Below are 16,489 nucleotides of genomic sequence, written 5' to 3' on the forward strand. Positions count from 1 at the left end.
CTGCCCCACAGCCCTCAACCTTCACACTATTGACTTTTCAACCCAAACCCAAAGCTCTGTAAGACACTGGATCGATGCCAACTCGGCCACCCTATAGAGCAGCGGTTCTCAACTTGCGGGTCACACCCCCTTTGGGGGTCGAACGACCCTTTCACAGGGGTCACCCGATTCATAACAGTAGCAAAATGACAGTGATGAAGTGGCAACGAAAATAATTTTATGACTGGGGGTCACCGCCACATGAGGAACTGTATGAGAGGGTCAGGTCATCGGGAAGGTTAAGAACCACTGCTATAGAGGATTTGGGGGTGGGGTTGTAAATCTTGATGGGAGCAGACAGCCCACAAAGGAACCTCATGGTTAGCAAGTCCAGAGCTTTTGAACCTAGATTATTCCTTGTTTGGGAGCCTTGCCCTGTAGTTCATCACTAAACCAAATACCAGACCAGCTGCTGCCAAGACCCCTCTGGCTCAGGGCAGCCACAGGTCAGTTGTGCTCGCTGCGTGCCCAGTATCCCCTTTCCTGATGCTTCTCCTCGTCCTCACCCCGTGGAGAATGTCAACAGCAAAACAGGTGCCAACCCCTCCATTTCATAGGTATCGTTTAAGGACATTGATTGCATTAAAAAAAAAACATTTCATTAGGCACTCTTACATATATAATTATAATTCTTCATGTCAGCTCCCTTCTATCCCCCACCCCCGCCCCTTAGCTGATGGCATTCTTGTGGAGCCCTCATGGCACAGTGGTTACGTGTTGGGCTGCTAACCTCAAGGTCCGAAGTTCAAAACCAGCAGCTGCAGGAGAAAGGAAGGTTTCCTACTCATAAAGTTACAGTCCCGGACACTCAGAGCAGTTCGACCCGCTTTCCCACAGTCACCGTGAGTCCGAAATCCGCGCGATGGATTGAGAGATTGCACTCTGAGTTGTGCTGTGTCCCCATCCTTCTCCCAGTGACTCCCTCCCATTCGCATAGAGATGAACCGTGAGGATCCTCTCTAATCCTTCCAGTTGTGGTGCTCCGTTTGATCTTACGGAGATAGTTCTTAAGGAGATAGTTCTTAAAAGTGTAATGCCCAAGGCAGACCTTGTTTACTAGCTAAGCTATCGTTTGGTTGTAAGATGACTTTAGGGGATATTTTTGGTGTCATGTGTAAAGATGACCTAAGCATAGTAGTTCCAGGAGTCTAACCTTCAATGGCTCCAGGAAGTCTGGAGTCTGTGAGGATTTGAAATTCTGTTCTGCATCACCACCACCACCCCTCCACCACCCCCACCCTTTTGTGGTCAGAATTCTACGCTAGACTCTTGGATCACATGTTTCTAATGGCAGTAGCCAGGCACGCACACTCCAGTTTTTCTGGGCTCATAGCAAAGGCCCAGTTGCCCTTGAAGGCAAGTGTACCCCCTGTTCCTGGTCCTGACTCTCCCTCCTCTGCTGTTCCAGGCACGAAGGGATGCTTGTACCTTGGATACAGACTCCAAGCACCGTGCATTGAACTTGGAGGGAAGGTAGTTCTTGGTGTTTGCTGTCGGTGTGTCCCCCCCACCCCCAACAGATGGACACATCGCCCCGTCCTGGGCCATCCTTAAGTGCTCTTTTGTTTGAGCCCGTTGCCGCAGCCACTCTGTCAGTCCATCTTGTTGAGGTACTAGAAGGGAGAGCCAAACCCAAACCCAGCCCACTGTCCTCCAGTCAATTCTGTCTTACTGTGGCCCCATAGAACTGCCTCTTTGGGTTTCCAAGATTTCAAATCTTTCGCCCGTGGTGCAGTCGGTGGGTTCACACCCTGGCCTTGTGGGTTGGAACTCACTGTGCCACCAGAAGTCAAGTAACTGGGCTGTCCTTCAAACCAGGGCCCTAACCAAGCGGCCGGGTCCCGAGCAGCCTCAGCAGCTCTCCTGCCCATGGCTGTGGTCATCCTTAGTACGCTTGACCTCCGAGCCTGTACTGTGTCTTGTGTTTCTGCATCAGGAGGTCATGCAGTATTTGCCCTCTTGGGATTGGCTGACTTCATTCAGCATGACGCCCTCGAGCGTCATCCACAATGTCGCATGTCGTATCAAGACTTCACAGCACTCTGTTGTGGGCGCGCACGTTTTGTTTATCCGTCCGTGCTCGGTCGGGCCTCTGTGGTTGGGCGGTACGCTTGCTCGCCCCCTCTGGCTATTGTGGACAGGGCTGTAGTGAACACTGGTGTACAAGCCTCTGTGTGCATCTCTGCTTTCAAGACTTTGGGGCATACGCCAGGAGTGGAATTCCTAAGTCCAATGGTGGTGCTATTTTTAATTTTGTAAAGACCCTCTACATCATTTCCCCCAATGGCTCTACTAGCCTGTGTTCCCGCCAGTCATTGATAAGGGTTCCACTTTCCCCACATGGGCGACAGCATTTGCTGTTTCCCTTTTAAATCCAGCCATCCTGTCCCACTGCCCTCAAGTCGACTCTGACTCATAGTGACCCTGTGTGGGGCTTTTCAGAGTCTGTCAGTGCATGCGGGAACAGACACCTGGATCTTTCTGGAACTTCCAGCCTTGCTGTCAGCTGCCCAACGACGAACCTCAGTGCCATCAGGCCTACGTTTAGCCCTCCTGAGTGGGGCTAACACGGAATCTCTTTGTGGTTTTTCCTCTCTGGTGGCTACTGACCTTGTGCACCCTTTCCTGAGTGTGAGGGCCATTTGAACGCCCGTCCTCTTGCTGAAATAGCTTTTCAAGGCCTTTTCCGTTTTGTGATTGGGCTATTTGGCCCTTTGTGAAGTTGGTGAAGTTTTACCTGTATTTTGGCTATGGGAGTCTTGCCACACACATGTTTGTGAAGATATTCTATCAAGCCAGTAGCTTGTCTTTTGCCTTTTTTGGGTAAAGCCTTCGGATGAACAAACGTTTTTATTGATATTTTTAATGAGGGCCCATGTATTTGTTCTATTTTGCCTCTAGTCATTCATGCTTTGCCTAGTCTATCAGAGAATCTAAGCTTTCTTTGAAGAATCCTTGGGGGGCTTTCTTTTGCACATTGAGGTCCTTGGTCCATTGGGCCTGTTTTTGAGTGTGGTGTGAGGCACGGTTTTTGTCTGCATGTTTCCCAGCTTCCCCAGGGCCGTGGATTGCAGAGATGGCTCCTTCCCTGTGAAATGGATTTTAGCACCAGGGATGGGATTCTGATTCTTTAACAACGGTTTCGCTGCCCTGACAACGGCTGCTTTAAGCATGGGAAGGAAGAAAAAGGTTACACCAGAAGGTAGCTTATTATTTCATGGTTAATACTCAAATAAGAAAAAACAGAAGAGATGCAGGTTTAGAAAGAATAAGGAATGTCAATTTGTGGTTTCCACTTGGGGCAACCTACGTTAGCTAGAACAGTGATTAAAGGTGCTGTTTGAACGACCGAACCAGTTCGCAGCACTCAACACAAAGTTAGGAATTTCTTCTGCCCAGCTAGTGGGAGCCGGCTGGACCCCCTCACTGCCGCTTGGCACCCCTGTCAGAAGCCAACTGACCATGGATGCATGTTAATTTCTGGATTGCAATGCTGTCCCGCTTGTCGATGTGCCTGTTAGCACACTTGTGCCAGGCGGTTTTGCTTCCTGGAGGTGTGTAGCGCTTCAGCATCAGGAAGTGTGGGTCCCCCTTTTTTCTTTCAACGATGCTATCGCTGTTCAGGGCCTCTGCCCATTCCATGTAAAGTGGGGATTGGTTGGGTTCTCTGTTTTTGTAAAGAAGGCCGTTGGGAATTTGATTGGGATTGTGAGCTCAGAACCTGGAGGCCGGATCTGACCAGCTACATACACAAGGCAGGAGGAGACCCCAGCCTCTGGTTTCAGCTTCCACCTCTTCCAGGGCAGAGACCTGGAGTATACCAGGCTGCTGCTTCTTCCCTGGTGGTCCTGGGAGTTCTCTCTGTGTCCCAGAAGGCTCTGATACACGGAGGGATGGTCTCGATGGAAGCATGGCTTTCGTCTTTGAGATGACCCCATATAGCCAAGGAAGCAAAGCGCGGTGACCTGATTCACACCCTCTATGTACGGAACACCCTATTCCTGTCCATTAGCATTGCAGAGAATTCCCTCCAAAATGGGATGCTTATCACAGGCAGAGAAACTAGCATTTCAGATACATTCTACAAGGGCTAGAAGGGGCACCTTGACGGACTGCATCTCAGATGGGGCCCATAGGGCTTTCGGGGGTGTGGTTTTTTCTCTCCCAGGCCCTTCTTCGACATGCCTCTGAGTGGACTTGAACTTCCAGTTTTCCATTAGTAACAGAATTAACTGCACCCCTGGTGACACACCAGTGTGCTGCCCAGAAATCTCTAGTCATGACCAGATGTTCTCTAGTGGGCATAGTGCCCCCATTTGAGAATCCCTGGTGAGTTGGGGGTGGGGGTGGTGACGCCCTGTTCTGCTCTGTGACCAGGGACAGCCTCTTGCCCTCACTGCGCTTGTGTCTTCATCTACAAAATGAAGAGTTGGATGAGCTGGTGGGGATGAGGGATGGGCAGGCTAGCTCTGGAATGCTGTGGGTTTGTTGTTGTTTCACATTGGTGGCCTGGGCCCTGGTCCTTTTGAGAGGGGAGGTCCTTGAAGACACATGTGGTACCCGCCTGGTGCACACGCCTTGGGAGAGTCAGGCCGGAGACCCCCTTCATTGACCTGGGTGGCTCTGGCCACAGGAGGGCTGGACTCTTTGGTGGGGCACTCAGCAAGGGGATATGTGTCAGGCAGCAGCCAGCCTCCCCTCGCCCCTGCCCCAATTTCCCTTGCTGTCACCTAGGCTTCCCAAGGAGCCCTTGCCCTTAAAAAAAAAAAATCTCTGAGCCAGCATTTCCTCTGAGTGCTCATCTTACTGAGAGAATCCCCGAAATCTCAGGGTGGCCTGTGCCCAGGGTAGGGGGACTTGTACAGCCTGTTGAGGGGCTAGGGGAGATTTGCATAATGCTCTGAGGGGGATTAGGTGGCTGGGGGTTGCCATAGCAACCCTGCCGCATGAATTGAGAATTTTTCTTCCTGCCTGGAGTTGGCCCACGGAGCCAGGGTGGGTGGGGGAGGCGGTGGGAGGTTATCTGAGGGGAGGGAGGGCCCCGGGTGGGTGTGGAGCCTGGCATGATGAAGGAGCCCTGTACGGGGAAGGTGTAATCTGAAAAGGCCTCCCTGTTCTGTCTGTACAAGCTAGCTCTTTGACGGCCATCCCTCCCCACCCACCCCCAGCGGGGGCCAGACAGGCCGAGTTTCATGTGTTTGGGAACCAGGAAATTAAAACGAACAAATATTTAAAGATTATTGGATCTTGTTAACAGGAATCCCAGAAGGTAGGAAAACTGAGGGTCAAAGAAATAGAAGTCTTAGAATCCTAGGGCCTCCAAGACCAGAGGGGCCTTGGGCTGCCTGGGGGTGCTCCCCCACCCCACCCCCCACTCCCAACACAGCACCTGCTTCTTTGTTGAGGCTCTGAGGACTCTGCTGGCCCAAACCCACCTCCTTCTTGTGGTGGAAGCAGAGGCCTGAGTGCGGGGCAGACCCGGGGCTGGAGTACAGATCGCTGTATCTCCCCACCGCCATCTTCCGGGGTCCATGGGCTGCTCTTGTCGGGAGTTCTGGGCACATGGAAGGAGGAAGTGGAGTTCCTTATAGGGAGGTGCACACACACTTATGTGGTGTGAGTCTGTGGTCTACACTCCTCCCCCCTCCCCCCGCCTCATGCTCACTCACTCTCATGTGCAGCATGCCCTGGTCTGGCCTGGCCTGGCCGGTACTCCCCCTCCCTTGGGAGAAAGACTGGGTCCTGTCTAAGCTCTGGGGCTCCTTGCCCCGAGCCCTCGCCGCATGAATAATTCAGAAGGCCTCCTCGGAAGGCTTACATATTTAATGGCATCGCAGTTATATATAATTTGATCAATATGTCAGTGCTAAAAGGGCCTGGAAGGCGCTCACCTCTCATTGAGTAATCTGCGGCCTTCCCCAGTCTCCAGAGCTCCAGGGGGGATTATCTCCCGCCACTGCTAAGTGGGCCATTTGTTCACCCCCATCTCACTCCCCCTTAGCCAGTGGAGGGGATGGGATGGGGCCTGGGAGCCCCGACCTCACCTTTGGGGGCCTCACCACTCTGCCCCCCCCCGCCCCCCCCCCGATTTCGCACTTGCTTTATTTCAGGCTCTCTGAGCTCAGGCTGGGAAGGAGCTACCTGGGAAGAGGTAGCATCCGGGAGTCAAATAACTGAGGGCCTGTCCGTGTAGAAGCATCTAGGATGTGCGCTGGAATATTTTAAGTGGAAGCTACCCGAGACACATTGTTCCAGAATCTTCTGGCATCTGATTGCTAGTTGTCTGTGGTCTGGCTGGGGGGAGGATGCCGGGGAGTTGGAAAGGGAGCCCCCTCTTCCTCACAGCATCCTCAACCCCCCATCCCCCATGCCCCTGTGGTTTCCCCTGCTCAAGATAAAGTAGATTCATTTTAAATGCCGAGGGTTCCAGTGAGAACCAGTGACACCTGTTTGAATTCCAGAACTGACTGAGGTGTTATGGAGTCAAAAGCCCTGTGATCTCAGCTGGTGACCTTGTGCCCCACTGGGCCCCCTTGTTCCTCCTAGGGCAGGAGAATGGCGCCCCAGTTTCCAAGGCTGTCCGTCTTGGCAGGGGCAGGCTGCCACATCTCTCTCCTGCTCAGCAGCCACGGGCTTAACCCCGGTGCCACCCGGGCTCCCTGACCCCCACGCCCACCCTAAAGGCCCAGAGACCAGGAGGTGGACATCTTCCCAAAAGCCACATAGCATGCTAGACACAGAGCTGGGGTGAAAACCCATCGTTCCCACATGACTTTGGAGGGTAATCTGTCTTGCAAATGGGCAGGTGTATTTATCTATCTATCTATCTATCTATCCATCTATCTATCTATCTAATGTTTATCCCCATCAAGTCTCCTGACTCACAGTGCAGTGAGCTTTCCACAAGGCTGCCCCCATCTCAGAAGTGTAGGCAGCCTCCTTGAAGCATCCAGCGACCCCTTGTCTGCCCTGCAGACGTGGGGCTGTAATTGCCGCCCGCTAAACAGCCTCTGAAGGAGTCCTGGCCCTGTGCTTCAGACTTGCTAGCCTGTCTCTGCTGTGAATCACAGAGCCTGGGCAGCAGGGGCAGGACGCTGATGGACAGGACGTCATGACTCCTGCCTGGAGTCTCTGACAGATCGTTCTTGGCAGTCCCACCAGCGTTTCTGCCCAACTTGAATGGTTTCTGCTATGAAGACGGGTGCCTGGGGGCAGCCCCAGCATAACCTACCCCCCAGCATCCATCCGCACTTCCAGGTGGCCTGGCGTGCTTCATCTTTTAAAGTCAGAGGATAGTGGGTTCGAGGCTGAGAAGCCCCAGGGTGCCGCGGTTAAGTGCTTAGCTGCTCACCAAAGGTTTGAGCCCACCAGCGCTCTGTGGGTAGAAGCCCCAGCAACCTGTTCTCGTAAAGACTGTGTGGCCTCTGGGTCAGAACTACTCAGTGACACATGGCAACATGGCGGGGGGGGGGGGGGATGGTGGTATTTATTGCAGGGTAGAATTCTCACCTTCCACGAGCAGCAGTCACTTGTGGCCAGTGCCCCTTCTGAGCTGTCAGCACCCATCTATTGGAGGGCAGGCCTGCTGGGACTCCTAATGCAGCCGATCATAGGCATGGCATGGGTCAGACAGTGCTGGAGGCCACCACATGCCAGGGCTCCATGAGATGGCAGCCATCTGGAAACAATACTTCCCAGAGCCTGAGGCACCGATGCTCAGCATCCTGAAACTCTAAATCGTAGCTCTTAGATGGGACAAGTTAATCTAGTTGGCTCCTCCGCTTTGCAGATAACAAAATTGCAGCCCGAATGAGGCCAGTCTGCCCCAGAGCCTCGTGACGAGACGGAGGCAGAGCTGGGAGAAGAAGCCAAGTCGTTGCCGAGTGGCTTTGGACGAATGGCATGCTCTTTACAAGTGGCAGGTTTCCCCCTCTCGTGTTTTTACTCGGCGGAGGTTAAAGTGAAGCATGCCTTCACGGAGCCACAGGTACCACCGATGACTGGGCAGAGCGCGTCTCGGGGAGGTGGCTGTCAGGCCAGGTGTCCTGGAGTCAGCTAAAGCCGAGGCCTGAGACAGGCTGGGTGCCGGAGCACTGAGAATAGGGCTGTTTGAAACCCCGCAGCTGCTGTCCCAGAGACCAGAAAGGCTGGTGCTTGCCTCCTGCAGCTTCTTGTGGTCCTTGGTAGACGCATCTCTTCTTGGCCACACGGCTGAGTCCCTTCTTGGTGGCACAGTGGCTGCATGTTGGGCTGTTGACCACAAGATTGTCAGTCCACAACCACCAGGTGCTCCATTGAGACAGACGGGGCTTTCTGCTCCTGTAAAGTGTTTCAGTCTCAGAAACCCACAGGGGCAGCTCTCAGCCTGTCTTACAGGGCCACCGTGGGTCGGCATCCACTCGATGGCAGTGAGTTTGATTTTGTGGTTCAGTGTCTGTTGTTTGTCCATGCATATTGTGCTCTTTTTAGAAGGTCACCCACCACTCACGGCATTAGGGCCCACAGAGACTCTGTCTTCCAAATGAGGTCACTTTCCGGGGGCACGGGAACTTGGCCTCCAGCCTTACCTTCTGGGGGAGACACAGGGTCCATCTCTGGAACCCGTCGACACAGGCCCAGGGCAGAGGGTGGGCTGAGGTGGCATGCGAGGCTGTTGGGGATGCATTTTCACAATGCTCAGGTGCCCTGGGTTTGCAGCAGGACGCGCCCAGGTCCTGCTTTAATGAGGAGATGGTCATGCAAATGGGAGCTACTAAAAAAAACGCATGGAACAGATTGCTCCCCAGGAAATCGCACTTGCCCCCCACTATCTTGCTTCCTGTCGTTTATTTCCCTGGTAAGCTCCACAGAGATGCGGGGCAGACGTTGCTCCCCGAGCCAGCCCCGTGGGTGGCGTGGATGGATTCTGGGTCTGGCAGGATGTGCGGTGGGCGCGAGCCTCTGAACTTGCTCCCTGCCTGTGTCTAGTAGGTGAGTCCCTTCTGATCGACAGAGCCTCTGCTTTGAGGTATGCTTGAAAAGAAACTGTCACAGGCATGCCGGCTCCCCCACTCCCCAATGTCACCAAGGTGGCGGCATGAGCAGACAGGCGGGCCTCGTGGGCCACAGCTGCTGATTGAGAAGATTGTGCTGCATGGCCAGCGGATGACCTAGTCCCAGTTTGTGATTGGTGACCTGTCCCCACTGCTGAACTCATCAGTCTCGATCTCACCCACCCCTTTTTTGGGGGGACGGATGTTTACAGCTGTTTGTCTTGGAGCAAATGCTCTGTTAACAGCTGTCCTCCTCGGAAATGCTATCAATTATTAACCCGGCAGTCGTTTTTCTTTCAAAAACACTCCGAATGCTCGCAAAAAAGGTCAGGATTTGGCTGCTTGCGAGGGGAAGTAGGAAGCTCTTCCGTGAAGTGGCTTCTTTACTGCACATCAGTTTCCGCATCTGGGAGGCAGGACTTCGGATAAGTGTCTCCGAACATGGGGTCATCAGGGTCTTAAACCTACGAGAAATCTGGGAACAGCTGGGGCACTGGATATCAGCCAGTATTTTTAGTGTTGTTAAGAGCAATTCTGTCGGGCCAACTTGCCGTTTCCAGAAACTTCCCCACCCCCACTGTCAAGAAATCAACACTGGAAACATTTGTGTAGTGGTGTTTTTTGCCCTGTCATTCATATGAAGCACCCAAACATTTATTGAGTGCCTGCTGAATACCAGACACGCTGTGAACACTTGTCCGTAGGAGGAAGCGTAGCCTATTCTCAGGGTCCTGGAGCCCAGTGACATGGTCTTCCTTTGGGGCGAGGCCACAGGGAAAGCACATGCCACCCCGGAGCAGGGGTGATACATTTCTAGCTGGGAGAGGGGTGGGCTTTGCATTAAGTACCCCACTCTCCCGAGGACCCAAGGACAGGTACAACCACAAAGCAAACTCACGGCCATCGCGTCAATCCTGACTCATAGTGACCCTACAGGCCAGGGTAGACACTACCCTGTGAGTTTCCAAGCCTGTAACTCTTCTGGCTTGTTTTTTGGTATGTATATACTTTTATATTTCTCTGTAAATCATTATTCTGGGGGCTCTTGCAGCTCTTATAACAACCCATACATCAATTGGATCAAGCACATTTGTACATAGGTTACCATCAGACCTTTCTTAGCATTTTCTCTCTGTTTGAGACTTGGTATTGGCTCCTCTTTTCCCCCCTCCTTCCCCTGCCCTCCCAAGCCTGTAACTCTGTATGGGTTTAGAAAGCCCCATCGTTCTCCTGAGGAGCAGCTGGTGGTTTCAAACTGATGATGTTGTGGTTAGCAGCCTGGCCTGTAAATACTGTGCCACCTGGCTCTTTCGAACCAAGGCTACTTTGGTTATAGAAGTTTTCCACGCCACTCTCCACCCCCGCCCCCGCCCAAGCTCTAACCTTATCCCATCCTGTCTTATGACTTGACTGCCAAGCAGAGAGGTCTCTCTCCATTGAGTTCAAGGCCCACGTGGAACAGCAGCACCTCTGGCTTCCAGAAGGTTCTGTGTCTGGAGTTGTTCTAACCACCCCTAGCTGATGTTTGTTGTGTTGGAGGAGAGGGGGGGCGAGGGGGTGGGTGCTGCTTTCTGTGGGGGTGAGACAGAAAGGGAGCTTGCCCTGAGCCCCCCACAAAGCTGAGCAACCCGCCTGTGGTCACCTGGTGGCCTGGAGGCCGAGCCATGAACTGTCATGGCAGTGTGAAATTTGGCTGCCCCTTGTCCCTCATAGCCAGAGATGGTGGACTTCTGACCCGGTCCTGCAGGAAGAGCCCGCCTGTCGGAAGCCTGTGGTTTAAAGGGTTTGAGGAAGAGGAAGGTCAGCCACCTGATCCCGGATCTCTTTGCCAGAGGAAGTAGGCATGCGACAGAAGAGATTGTTTGCCTGCTGTAGTTGCTAAGTTGGCCCAAGGGGTGGAAAGGTACTGTGCCCGCCTGCCCCAGCCTCCTCCCTCCTGTGGGGAGTGGGAAGTAGCCAGCAGCCTACAAGGTGACTTGTGGTTGGTCTGGCTTGACCAGCTGTCTCACCACCTTTGGTAAAGTCTGGACGACTCCAGCCTGCCCCGTCCAGTCATCTGTCCACACTCCCTCCATGGACGAGGCCCCCTGCAGTGCTGCCCGCACGTACCGCAGACCCACATCCATCCACTTGGCCCTCAAATTAAATGCTGGGAAGTCTGTAATCGCCGCTTGGGAAAGCATGGATCAAGCACCTACTGTGTGCCAGTCATGCTAATGTACTAGTCATCGGAAGCATGAGGGCACGGCCCGATGAGCTTCCTAAGCAACAAGGCGGGGCGATTGTATTTCTTGTTGTTTGCTCCAGTTTGGTTTGGTTTGGGGTTTTTTTTAAATCCCTCTTTCTGTTCCTGCGTGCTAAGGGAGGGAGCCTTTTACTCTCAGTTGGATGTACAACAGACTCATTGATTCTAGGTGATCCCCAGTCCTGCCCACCTCCCACCCTGGCTCCGCTTGTTGCACACCCCACTGTCATGATGGGGGAGGGGAGGCAAACAGAACTGACGAAGGGCCTGTTTTGGAGGTGAACTCTTCCGACTTACTCAGATTAATAATTTATACAGTAATTACTTTGTAATCAGCCCTGGTTCCTTAACAATGAACGATGGGCCTTTCTTTGTGTTTATTGGTATATTAATGCGTGCACTGCTTGCCTCCTTCACCACCCCCACCTCCAGCTCCACCCCCAGCCCCCCCAAAAAAAGAAAGGGTCTGAGGTGATTAGTGAAGCAGTGGGGGTATTACTGCCTGACATTCGGCAAGTATGGAGGTGCTTGGGGTTGCCAAGACTAAGTGAGGTGCTTTTAGTACCCCGTGGAGAGAGGCTATGGATGTACCCCCAAACACCCCAATGTACATGACGGCACCTGTAAGGAGGGGTTGGGGCAGTGGTGTCTAAGCTGAGAAACCCCGTGATGCGCAGTGACCTTTGCACTGATGGGGCTATGAGCCCCAGTGAGTCTTTGCTGTGGCCCTGAGTGGGGAGTATGGGCCTTAACTACCAGGGTACCTTTGGCTCCTCCGACAAAGCCCTTCCTCAGGGTCCTGGCTATTCCAAGCAGAGCCCCTTCTTTGGCTGGAAGCCCCTCCTGTGGTGGGCTGGCAGCCTCAGGACACCCCCCAGGTTCTTTAGACCCTGCTGGTCTCTTCACACACCAGGGGTGGGTGTGGGATGGGGTGGGGCGGTCCACCATAGCAGAGCCTGTGGGTCTGGGCGGGGAGGAAGATTGGAGGAATTATCCCCCTGGCCAGGCCTTCAGCCAGCATTGTTTTTGTGTTGGGTGCCCCAGGCTGCACTGGACATGCAGATGAGCCCAGATTTTTAAAGGCTGTTGTCATGTTTTGTCTCTCAGAGATGGCTGTGTGCTGACAACAGCTTTGAAGTCAGCTCTGGGTCCCCAGGCTAGGAGGGCTCCAAAGGAGATAAGGAAACAAGTCCCAGCCTCACCTCCTCTAGTCAAGGCCTTCCTGCCTGGGCTGGCAGTCAACTACTTAGAAGCGTTCTCCATCCAGGTTGGAGGTGGAGTGGGGTTAGCTTGGAAAGGAGAGCCTTGCTCTTCATACCCTGGGGCCCAGGGGAGAGGATGGATCGCTTTCAATGCTCACTTTACCTGAGGAGTTAAGGATCTCATAGGAGCTCTGGTGGGACAGTGGTTATGCCTGTGGCTGCTAACTGCAAGGTCAGCAGTTCAAAACCACCAGCCCCTCCTCTGGACGAAGAAGGGCTTTCTTCTTTTCGTTATGAGTTGGCATCGACTAGCTGGCAGTGAGTTTGATTTGGGGTTTAGGACCCTCTCCTGAGTTACTCCTGGATGCAGCACTCACATCTCAGAGAAGGCCATGCTCTGCTTTCAAAGCTGAAAGTTGGTGGGGGGCCTGCTGGCTGAGTGGCCCTCACATAGGGGCTTGAAAAACCTTTCCATTTTCCCACAAACCTTATGAAGCCCCTGGCAGATGGAGTCCCCCCCGGGTGGTCTAAGCATGGAGTACCCGGCTACCAACCCAGAGGTTGATGGTTCAAAACCACCTTGGGGATCTGTCACTGTCATTGAAAACCCTGTGCTCCGTTCTGCCCTGAAAAGCATGGGCCGCCCAAATTGGAATCAAACAGAAAGCAACTGGCTTTTGGGGCAGGGGTGGGTGGGAGGGAGTGGAGCCCTGGTGACACAGGCGTGACAATGCTTGACTCCGAGCTGAAAGGTCAGCAGTTCAAATCCACCGGCATCTCCACAACAGAAGATGCTGCCGATGGACCTAAGAAACCCTGTGGGGGCAGCCCTGCCGTGTCCTAGTTTGACTCCTCTTGACAACAGACTATGTGGGACGGGCACTGTGGGTCGTGGGAGGCAGCAGTGAAAAGACCCCCACTGAGTCACATCACCACCCTGCCCACCACTTGCCACCCAATTAGTCCCTGAGTCTGGACTCTTGTCTGTCTGTCTGTCTGTCTGTCCATCCACCTTTCTCCACGGGGGCTAGTAGGGAGAGCAGCTAGCAGCTCTGTACCTTGTAGCGGGGCCTGGGGCGGGTGGCTTTGTCTCAAGTGGCTGCATTTTGAATGAGAGCGTCCATGGTAGGGTGAAATGTGCCCTCAGAACCCCCCCCCACCTTCAGATGGGGAGCCCTGGAGGAGTGTGGGCAGCCTGGTTGCAGGGGGAGGCAGACTTCACTGGGTGGGGGGAGGCTGACAGGGAGCGGGTGTGTGGGGGTGGGGTGGGGTGGGATGGGCTTGCACTGCCACCGGCGGGGGCATGTGAGCGGCTTGATTGATCTGGGTGAGCTTCAGAGGTCTCCTTTCCGTTGCAGACCGAGATCGCCAAGAGACTGAACACGATTCTCGCCCAGATCATGCCTTTCCTGTCACAAGAGGTAAGGCCTTTGCGTGTTGGTTGCCTGCCTTTTCGTCTCCAACCAGCCCACTGGCTGGCCGGGGTCGGCCTGCCTGCCCGACTTGGATATAAGGGACTGAAGCACTGAGGTCTGGGGTGTGTGGAGCCAGGGGCAGGGTGGGGTAGGGGGCTTGGGTCAAAGGTGTGGTCAGGTGCGGTCTTCTTCTGCTGGGAAGGGTTCCCAGCCTCCCACGGGAGACCAGAGAAGCAGTCCTGGCCTGCAGCTGGCCAGTGGAAGGTGTGCGTGGATGCCTCTGTGCCCACTGACCAGCATTCCCAGCCTCTGTTTCTCTGTGTCCCGAATGCCATGTTAATGCCTGCTAACATGGGGGTGGGGGTGGGGAGAAGGAAAATCAATAGGGAAGGTGAATGCAGGGCGGGAGGGGTGTCTCAGTGGCATGGGAAGCTGGTTACATCGCCTTTAAGAACACCTTCCAGGGGGCCTCCACTTGCCACTTGGGGACTTGGTGGGCGTTGTGAGGGCGGTCTCTCCAGGGGGCCTCTTGGTGCAGGGCAGAAAGCAGGACTTCACCCAAGCCTGGCAGCCCTGTCCTCAGCATTCCCTCTAGATTGGGCCCCTGGGTGGCTCAGACCACACCATCCCCTTCCCGTTCTGGGCCTCGGAGGCAGCAGGGGACAGCTGTGCACAGCAGGGAAAGGCTGAGAGGAGGGTATGCACAAGAGTTGGTGTTCTTTCAAACGAGAGAGTTTTAAAAAAAAATCCCTCTCACCTCAGGTCCCTTTCCTCCTTCATTGCTTCTCCCTACCTTCCCAGTGCTTACTTTCTCTCCAATAAAGATCAGGTATCTAAAGAGACATCCCCTGCCCTGCCCTCCTCTGACCCCAGTGGCGCCAGTGCAAGGAGACATCCTGCAGAATTGCCTACTGACATCCCCACAGCCCCCAGAGGGAGGGCACTCTGCTCCGGGGTGACCATGCTGCTCCCACACTGGGCCCAGTCAGGCATCCCACTTCACTCTCGAATTCACAGGCACCAAGTGGGTTGTGTGTATATGTATGTATGTGCGTACAGGGAGGTGGCTGGCCAGTGGCCCTGTTTTGTTTCTCCGCTGCCTCTTGGAGCAGGCAGAGCAATTGGAAGGCGGTTTTTTTTTTATTACAAAAGTAATACATGCTCATTGGCTGAGATTTAAAGAAGCAAATGAACAGCCCCTGCCCTGCTCTCTGTGCCCTGGAGCGCCCCCCCCCCCACCCTCCACCCAGCTGTGGTTTTGCTGGCCAGCGGCCATCTTTTCTATCAGGGCGGGCTGTGTGGCCTCCCCGTGCTCCCTGCTTGGGAAGGTGGCGGCGCCTAACCCACGCCCTGTTCCCTCCAGCACCAGCAGCAGGTGGCGCAGGCAGTGGAGCGCGCCAAGCAGGTCACCATGACGGAGCTGAACGCCATCATCGGGGTACGTGGACTCCCCAGTCTGCCTCTCACCGTGTGTATAGCCCTTTTACACCTCTCATTTTCCATAACCAGAGATTGACCCTGACCTTAGCTGGCCTCAGAGAACGGCGGCCCCAGGGCTCCGGTTTCCCCCAAGCATCTCATGGGCTTGGAACATACCCCACTGGCCCCCAAGTTACCTCCATCCCTGAATTAAGCTAAGGCTGCCAGACAACCCGGCTCAATTCTCACCTTTAAATGTGGCAGCTCGCCCTCACCTGGCTTTTGGCCTCCCTGCCCCTTTCAGGGGCAGGAGCTTGGGCTCACCTTTCTGGCCAGTTAAGGGATCAGATCACAGTACCTGGCCTCCTTCTCCTGTCTTCTCCAGGGCTGGTCTATCCCGCCCTGCGTGTTTGCCCCTGGCAAAGGCCTGCCCTTCTACGGCCACCTGAGATCAGAACTGTCTCTGCTATACTGTCGATGTGGAATGAGCTGGGAGGTGGAGTGGGGGACTGAGCGGCCTGGCTCAGCAGCCATTACTTGGCTTTGAGCCAGAGTGTCTTCTGACCTTTTGGAGGTCCCATCTCACCTGGGAGCAGGAACACATGCCCTGGAGTGCCATCTGAAGCCCACTTCTGGTCTTACCTCCCCCTCAGTGGAAGGGGGACCCAAACCGCTCCCTTTCCTCTCCCGGCCTGGTCACATCTTCCTTGGGTTAAGAGACCCTTGTTCTCTGCCTTGCTTTGATGTGAGGCTAAGGCTGTTTCAGATATGCACCTGAGAGGGGAACTTTTTTGTCTTCCAGTGTGACCTTGGTCAAGACTCTTATCATTGTGGTTGACTGTGAATAGGGGGTGGGAGAGGAGGCTTCCCAGTCCACAGACAGCTGGGTCAGCGTCCCCAAGACAGATCCTCAGGCACACACAACCCATTGCTCTCTTCCACGGGCCTTGGAATTGGCTTAAAAAAAAATTTTTTTTCCGGCTCCTTCTGAAGTGCTAACTGAGGGCCCCTGGGCATGCTGGCTCCTGGCTTTGCCCCTCTCTGTTGTCCCGTGAGGTCAGTGTCGAGGTGGAGCTGAAGGCCATGGGGTGTGGACAGACCTGCATGCTTCTGCTGGCTCCCCGTGGACCCTCGGGC

The 16,489-nt window shown here is 54.3% G+C and overlaps 1 protein-coding gene across 6 annotated transcripts in view; it reads left to right on the top strand.

The window, feature by feature from the left end:
• TLE3 (TLE family member 3, transcriptional corepressor) overlaps window positions 1-16,489 on the top strand; it is a 54,519-nt gene that overhangs the window by 14,691 nt on the left and 23,339 nt on the right. For 2 of the 6 annotated variants that reach the window (XM_075535970.1, XM_075535971.1), the window contains exons 5-6: window positions 13,877-13,939; window positions 15,297-15,401. In XM_075535970.1, coding sequence (XP_075392085.1) covers window positions 13,877-13,939; window positions 15,297-15,401 — 168 coding nt within the window. The remainder of the gene's footprint in view (window positions 1-13,876; window positions 13,940-15,296; window positions 15,402-16,489) is intronic. The other 4 variants (XM_075535972.1, XM_075535973.1, XM_075535974.1 and 1 more) reach the window with 2 other exon arrangements.

Source organism: Tenrec ecaudatus, chromosome 17 (genome assembly GCF_050624435.1).
Source record: "Tenrec ecaudatus isolate mTenEca1 chromosome 17, mTenEca1.hap1, whole genome shotgun sequence".
Taxonomy (NCBI): domain Eukaryota; kingdom Metazoa; phylum Chordata; class Mammalia; order Afrosoricida; family Tenrecidae; genus Tenrec; species Tenrec ecaudatus.